Raw genomic sequence first — 8,297 nt, forward strand, 5'->3', positions numbered from 1 at the left:
GTGTGTGTGTGTGTGTGTGTGTGTGTGTGTGTGTGTTTTACTGGGGACTGAACCCAGGGCAGTCTACCTCTGAGCTATATGCCTCAGCTATACGCCCCCCCCCCCCACTTTGTTTTTTTTTGGTGCTGGGATTTGAACCCAGGGGCTTTCTACCTCTGAGTTATATGCCCCAGTCCTATTTATTTATTTTTTTGGTGGTACTGGGGATTGAACCCAGGGGCATTCTACCTCTGAGCACACCCCTAGCCCTATTTTTTTATTCTTTATTTTGAAACAGGGTCTCACTGAGTTGTGGAGGGCCTCACCAAGCTGAGGCTGGCCGCGAACCTGTGATCCTCCTGTCTCAGCCTCCTGAATACTGGGATTACAAGTGTGCACCACCATGCCTGACTTGTTATTTTACTTTGAAATAAGATCTCACTAAGTTGCAGAGGGCCTCACTAAATTGCTGAGACTGACTGTGAACCTGTGATCCTCCTGTCTCAGTCTCCTAAGTACTGGGAATACAAGTGTGCGCCACCATACCCAGTTCTTCTTGGTTCTATTTTATTTTTTACTGCCCCTCTTGTCAGTCCTACCCATAAATTGTTCTCTCAAAACAAGTGTGATGTGTGGTCAGCGGACATGGAAGATGAGAGTCTGAGGTTAGCCTGCAGAGTGGATAGTAGTAAAGCTTATGTAATTGTTTTTACTTATATATTAATTATTCATTTTGTGGTACTGAAGGTTGGAATCCAGGAACCTTCTCCCTAGCCCTAGGTCCCTCTAAGTTGCTGAGGCTGATTTTGAACCTTGATCCTCCTGTCTCAGTCTTCCAAGTACGGGGATTACAAGTGTGTGCCACACACCCAGCAATTTTTTATATTTAAATTCCAATTTTACTCAAGTACCCCACCAGATTATGTTAATGGGTTTAGAGACCACTGCTATAGACAGTGGAAAGGAAATCAAGCCCTTCTCTCTCAAAGTCCTGCTCTGACTACTGAACTGGATTGTTCCATTCTTTTTTTGTGTGGTGCTGGGTATTTAACCCAGGGTACTCTTACCACCCCAGCCTGATTTTTTATCCTTTATTTTGAAACGGAATCTCACTAAGTTGCAGAGGGCCTCACTAAGTAGCTGAGGCTCTTTGCGAACCTACAATCCTCCTGCCTCAGCCTTCCAAATGCTGGGATTACAAGCGTGCGCCACCGTGCCCCGCTTTGGATTGTTCCATTCTTTCCTTCACCAAGATAAAGTTCTTAATGGTAGCCCAGAGAAAGCCACTGAATTGCAATACATGGGAAAGTCAGCTTTTGTCCAGAAAATAGTAGATGCCTTCCTCTAATCCATACACTCCTTGGAAGTTTGAAGGGCAGAACAGGGGTGGTGGGGGAGATAATTCTACAGGGTCAGGGAGTCAACCCAAGGCTCTTCCCAAGGGCTTGGGCTGTTCAACAATCATGAGCTTATGTGGACTTCACTCCTGGGGCAGAGGTCACCTGTTATGTACAGAGGACACATGGAGTCCAGAAGGAAGGGTATCAGTCATATTCAATGCAGTCAAAACCCCCAATGCAGGTCTATACCTTATAAGGATCTTATTTCTCATACTGATGACTCTGAAGCCCAGGCTAAGGTTCCTTAGTCCTACCCAGACGTAGTCCGAGCGTCTGGGGTCTGGGCTTCTCAGGCGATTTTGGTCCCACTAGTCAAGTCCCACTGGTTCAGAAAGGCTGGGCTGAAGTAGGCGGCGCTCGCAGAGCTGGCGGTGCACGCAGGAACGCGCCGTCCAGCCCAGCAGGGCGGGGAGCGCGGGCTCCAGCTCCTCAGCTCGGCTGGGGCGGGCCCGGGAGAGCCGGTCGGCGAGCGCTCGGGCCGCGGGGCTCCGCCCTCCGCACACGCGGGCGACGCGGCGGCGTCACGGGGCGGGCGCGGGCGTGACGTCACGCGGCGGGCGGGCGCGGACAGTGACGCAGGCGCGGCTGGGCGGCGAGGCCGGCGGCGCGGACGCGGGAGCATGTCGGCGCTGACCCGGCTGGCGCCTCTGGCCCGCGGCGGAGGCCGCCTCTTCCGAGGCCGCGGCGGGCGGGCGGCTGCAGGCGGAGGAGTCCGTCAGTGAGTGTCCCAGGGAGCCAGGTCTCCGCGGGCTCTCAGGGCCGGCGCGGGTCCGGACGCCCTCACCTTGAGGCCGGGCCGGGCGGAAGCCGCCTGCTCCGCGCGGTGCACGCTGGGACTTGTGGTCCGCCGGGCCGCCCGGGAGGCGGGGCTCGTAGGCGGGACTGGGTGCGAGGTGGAGCGTGGGCTGGTGTGGATGAAGTCAGCGGGACCCAGGAGGAGAGTGTGGAGGCGAGTGTGGGGCCTGCGCGCTGCCGGATGGGCCTGCGAGCGGAGAGAGTGCCGCTGGCCTAGGGAGACAGGTGCAGCCGCAGGAGGGAGCGCCTTGGAGGGCAGGAGTTTACCCAAGAGCCACGAGCAGGCGGCCTTAAGGCAGGACAGTACGGTTTGATTGATGTCTTATAAAAAAATGTAGCTGTCAGAGCCGAGCGTGGTGGCGCACGTTTGTAATCCCAGTACTTGGGAGGCTGACACAGGAGGATTAGGGTTCGCGGCCAGCCTCAGCTACTTATCCCGCGACTTAGACCCTGTTTCAAAATAATAAAAAATAGGGTTAGGGGTGTAGCTGGGAGGTAGAATGCTCCTGGGTTCATTACCCAGTAAACACACACACAGGGTAGCTTTCAGAATCCCAGTGCTTGGGAGGTGAAACAGGTCTCACTAAATTGCTTAGGGGCACGCTAAATTGCTGAGGCTGGCCTTGAACCCGCACCTCTACTGGGATTACAGATGTGTGCCATTGTGCTCAGCTATACATTTTCTTTTTGTGGTACTGGGGATGAAACCCAGCGCTGCACACATGCTGGGTTTTATATATATAGCTGTTTAATAGGACTTAGAAAAAGCTTAAGTATGACTTTGCTATTTAAGTTAGGTTAATCTATTTAAGTTAGGTTTAATCTATATAAATATAACCCATCTGAATAAGCCAGCCATGTCCTGTATGGGCTATGTGCCCATACAGTGTCTAAATGAAAAGACAAAAATCCAGAAAACCCTACTCAAACTACTCTTTCAGGCTCTTTGTTCAGAGCTATTATTGTATTAGAAAAGAAATGTGCCAGGTGAAGTGGCTCACATCTGCAATATCTACGACTCAGGAGAGTGAAGGAGGAGGACCACAAGGCCAACCTGGGCAATTTAGCAAGACCCTGTTTCAAAACAAAGGACTGGAGATGTAGCTCTGTGGTAAAGTAGGTTTGAATCCAGTTCATCACACAAAAATAAATTCTAAAAAAAAAAAAGGATTTGTGAGTCCTTAACCATGTGGTGGTCTTCCTTTCCTTTTTCTTTGGTGGTACTGGGGATCAGGCCCTGGAGCACTCTACCGAGCTGCACCCTCAGTCCTGTTTTATTTTTTGTTTTTGATGCATGCTGAGTCTTGCTACATGGCTGAGGCTGCCCTTGAACCTGTCTTCCTCCTGACTTCAGCCTCCAAAGTACAGGCTTGTGTCACCACGCCTACCTATTTTTATAACCTACCTATTTTTATATATTATATTAAAGGTGGACCTTTAATAAAATTTGTAAGAGAGCAGAGTATGTTAAGTTGCCTCTGAAATAGATGGCTAAGCAGAACAAAGTTAATTTTATTTTTCTGGAGAAGTTAGTTCTTTAGCCAAAAAAATTGGGGCCAGCACCCCACAATCAACACATTTCTGGTACAAAATAATGAACGTTCACTAAATGAAAACCATAAAGAGCCTCTTGTCAGTTGAGGGCAGTTTTGCACAACACATCTGTGAGCCAGCTAAGTGGAAAACGAGTCTATCAAGGGATTGTGACCCTCTCTGATTGGGAGAAATGAGAAGTGTTCGCTTTAGTTTCGAGGTATAACTGTGTTTCGGATGACTTCCTCTGAAGGCGTCGCAAGCCGTTTTCAATTTGTCGTCTCCTAGTGCTGGCGGTGGTGTGCACATCGAGCCCCGGTACAGGCAGTTTCCTCAGCTGACCAGATCCCAGGTGATCCAGGCTGAGTTCTTCAGCGCAACCATGTGGTTCTGGATTCTCTGGCGCTTTTGGCATGACTCGGATGCTGTCCTGGTAAGTGCAGAGCATGGTTCTTATCCTTTTTTGAGTAGGAGCAGGGAAGGTACATTATTGCCTGCCCGGCTTCCTTCCTTCCACTGGGAAATGAACCCAGGGGCATTCCACCTCTGAGCTGTACCCTCAGCCCTATTTTATTTTTTTCTGTGGTACTGGGAGTCGAACCTAGAGGCATTCTACCTTCAAGCTGTACCCCCAGCCCAATTTTATTTCTTATTTGGAAACAGGGTTTTGCTAGGTTGATGAGAGTCTTACTAGTAGCTGAGGCTGTCCTTGAACTTGTAAACTTCCTGTCTCAGCCTCCCAAGTACAGGAATTACAGGAGTATGCCACCATGCTTGGCTCATTTATTTTTTGTGGTACTGGGGATTGAACCCAAGGGGATTCTACTTCTGAGCTACACTCCCAGCCCTCTTTTTTTTTTTTTTTTTGTGGTACCCGGGATGGAACCCAGGGGCATTCTACCTCTGAGCCCCCCCCCCACCCTAATTTTTATTCTTTTTTAAAAATTTATTTAATTTAATTAATTTATTTTCTTTAATTTTTTTTATTGGTGCATTATATTCATACAACATATTAGGGTAAAAAACTTGTGTGTACAAACATGTGCTCATCGCTGATTTAACCCCTACCCAATTCCCACCCCATTCCCTCCCCGTCCCTCCCTCCCTTGCTTGGCTTAGTGATTGACTTCGATATGTTTAAGTACATTGTGAGCTTTAGAGATTTTCCTCTTTCCCCCCTCCTTTCTCCTCCTTTAGATTGTCTTGTTTGCTATTCTTTTTTTTTTTGAAACAGGGTCTCAATGAGTTGCAAAGGGCCTCACTAAGTAGCTGAGGCTGCATGAACTGCGATCTCCTGTCTCAGCCTCTCAAATGCTGGGATTACAAGTATGCGCCACCACACCCGGCGTATTCTTTATTTTAGTTCTCACTAAGTCATGGAGGACCTCACTAATTAGCTTAGGCTGGCGACAAACTTGGGATCCTCCTGTCTCTCAGCCTCCCAAGTACTGGGATTACAAGTGTACGCCATCACACCCAACCCTATTTTATTTAATTTGGAAACAGGGTTTCACTAAGTTGCTGAGGCTGGTTTGGAACCTTAGAGTCTCCTGTCTCAGACTCCCCAGTACTGAAATCACAGGTGTGTACCACCACACCTGCTTCATAACTTGTTTTCTTGTTTCTGGATCATTTTCTGTCTGGGTGTCCCTTCATCAACATGTTCACGTGTATGTGTAGGAATCCTATTATTTAATGAAACTAGTTACCTTTTGACCTTTTTTTTTTTACATGATAAATATTTAGGAGATCTTTATTTTATGGGTTTTGTTAGACTGCCATAACAGAAGGAAAACTAGAAACTTAATTTTCTTACCTTCTGAACTATGGGTTCATAAGTTTCATACTTAAATTTCTTTAAGTGATAACTTTTAGCGTGGCATGGTGTCGCATGCCTGTAATCCCAGTACTCTGGAAGCTAAGACAGGAGGATCACAGGTTCGAAGCCAGACTCAGCAACTTACCGAGGCTCTTGGCAACTTAAAAGAGACTGTGCCCAAGCTGGTCATGGTGGTGCGCGCTTGTAATCCCTGCGCTTGGGAGGCTGAGACAGGAGGGTTGCACAGGTTCGAAGCCAGCCTTGGCTGGTTTAAGAGACCCTGTTTCTAAATAAAATATAAAATAGGTCTGGGGGTATAGCCTGGAGGTATAAGGCCCCAGTACCACCAAAAAGAAAAAACAAAAAGAAAAACCCTTAGGTTCAGTCCCTAGTTAAACACACACACACACACACACACACACACACTCTCTCTCTCTCTCTCTCTCTCTCTCTCTCTCTCTCACTCACTCAATCAAAATTTCTCATTTCTTAGCAGATAGGTTTGGGTGGGATGGAGGTGAGTTACTTTGTCTTAAGGAGGGAAGTTGGCTTTTAGTGATTTTCTAACACGTCATTAGCCTCAGCCAAGCTTTCCTCACATTTGCAGTCTCTGTTCCCTAGGAAATGTCACTGTAAGGCACTGAAGTATGGGCAGGGGTGTGACTCTGGGTGAGCTTGAGCTTAGCATGCCCAAGGCCCTGAAAACCTGAAGCCTATGCTTACGGATCTCGAGTAATTTGGCTTTCAGTAGGCTTGGTGTATTTGGATAGAAACCTTTGAACAGCATACGAGTTTTACGACACATGGGTTGCCTAGTACCCCGTTTGTCTTAGAACTTCTCTGTGCCCTTGTCCCCCAGGAAGGAGCTGCCTGAGTGTCTGTGGATTGGCAGCACATTCCCCGTGAAAACACCCTAATTCAGCAAAGGTTATTTGGTTTTCAGTGGTATATGTGGTTGTAGGTGTGAGATGATGGTATAGCTAGATGTATTTACAGAACCGGATTAGAGATGCTGACATCCACTGGCGGCTCCCAGATCTCAGCAGGAGTGACAGGAGAGATTGGAACCTATTTTGCCAGGACAAATTTTTGATTTGGAAACAGGGTCTCACTTAGTTGCTCTAACTTGCAGTCCTCCTGACTCCGCCTCCCAAGTACTGGGATCACAGGCGTGCCCCCAGGCCTGCCTGTGGAGCATCGTTGAACCCTCTTGCACCTACTTCTGCCTTTGTTTCTATCAGTGTTGGCTTGGCTGCTAGCTCTCAGCACAGAGGCTTTTATTTTTATTTTATTTTTGTGGTACTGGGGGTGGAACCCAGGGGCTTTTCTACCTCCGGGTTATACTCCAGACCTATTTTATACTTTATTTGGAAACAGGGTCTCACTAAGTTGCTGAGAGCCCAAGTAGCTGAGGCTGGCTTCGAACCTGTGTGATCCTCCTGTCTCAGCCTCCCAAGCGCAGGGATGACAAGCGTGCGCCACCACGCCCGGCTTGCGCAGAGGCTCTTATAACTGAGGCCGCCACACATGGAGAACAGGTTGGAGAGCAGTGGGCATCAGGTAGTTGAGGCAGAATCTGCTCTTGTATGTCTAGGCCACGCACATGGCAGTGAGCCTTGTTACTGGTTTTTCTTCTAAGATTTCTTTTGCAGTTTAACTATTTGCAGAGTTGGTACAGATTCTTGACTTTCTTTTGAATGGTCGTCACCAGGGTCACTTCCCATATCCAGATCCTTCCCAGTGGACAGATGAAGAATTGGGTATCCCACCTGATGATGAAGACTGAAACCGCAGACTCTTAACAAGTAAGTGTGCGCTAAATTCTTGTTTTTAGTCTTATTTGCCAGGCATGGTGCACAACTGTAATCCTGGTACTTGGGAGGCTGTGACAGGATCACAGGCTTTTTTTTTTTTTTTGTGGTCCTGGGGGTGGAACCCAGAGGCATTCTACCTCTGGACTCTATTCCCAGACCTATTTTATACTTTATTTGGAAACAGGGTCTCACTGAGTTGCTGAGAGCCTCACTAGGTAGCTGCGGCTGGCCTCAAACCTGTGCGATCCTCCTGTCTCAGCCTCCCAAGCGCGGGGATCACAAGTTTTACAGGGCTCCTCACATGACAAGTGCTCAGTAAACGCTTATTTGTGGCTCTATTGCATATGTGATATATGAAATGATGGGTTTGATTAGTGCCAAAGAAAGTGCTTAAAGCTTTCCATTTTTGTTTTCCTGCAGGAGCCAGGTGAGAATTTCAAGAAAATATGGACTTCATATTGTATGTTAAAGTTGTAAATTAAAGTGGATTGGCCAAGAATGAGGAACCGAGTCATGGTGTTTCTTTTTTTTGTGTGGTACTGAACCCAGGGGCATTGTACCTCCAAGCTACATTCCCAACCCCATTTCCTTCCTTCCTCTCTCTTTTTTTTTTGCAGACCTGAGGATGGAACCCAGGGGCATTCGACCTCTGAGCTACACCCCCTGCCCTATTTTTTATTCTTTATTTTGAAACCGGGTCTGAGTTGTGGAGGGCCTCACTAAGTAGCCGAGGCTGTCCGCGAACCGTTCTCTTTTTCTTCTTTCCCCCTCTTCTTCCCTCCTCTTCTATTTTTGTGGTACTAGGGAGGGAACCCAGGGGCATTCTCCTTCGAGCTACACCCCCAGACCTATTTTTTATTCTTTATTTTGAAACAGGGTCTCACTAAGTTGCAAGACAGCTGAGGCTGCCTCCGAAGTGCTGGGATTACAAACGTGCACTACCGCGCCCAGCTGGAC

The 8,297-nt window shown here is 48.1% G+C and overlaps 1 protein-coding gene across 1 annotated transcript; it reads left to right on the forward strand.

Moving 5' to 3' along the window:
• Nucleotides 1-1,964: 1,964 nt before the first annotated feature.
• Nucleotides 1,965-7,312, forward strand: NDUFB2 (NADH:ubiquinone oxidoreductase subunit B2; the record flags this gene model as incomplete). Its single annotated transcript, XM_080701373.1, has 3 exons — nt 1,965-2,097; nt 3,996-4,140; nt 7,238-7,312. Exons 1-3 carry the CDS (start codon nt 2,000-2,002, stop codon nt 7,310-7,312), a joined length of 318 nt encoding a protein of 105 aa, XP_080557499.1. The 5' UTR covers nt 1,965-1,999.
• Nucleotides 7,313-8,297: the final 985 nt, after the last annotated feature.

The sequence above is a fragment of the Muscardinus avellanarius genome (assembly GCF_963383645.1).
Source record: "Muscardinus avellanarius genome assembly, chromosome: 9".
NCBI classification, from domain to species: Eukaryota; Metazoa; Chordata; class Mammalia; order Rodentia; family Gliridae; genus Muscardinus; species Muscardinus avellanarius.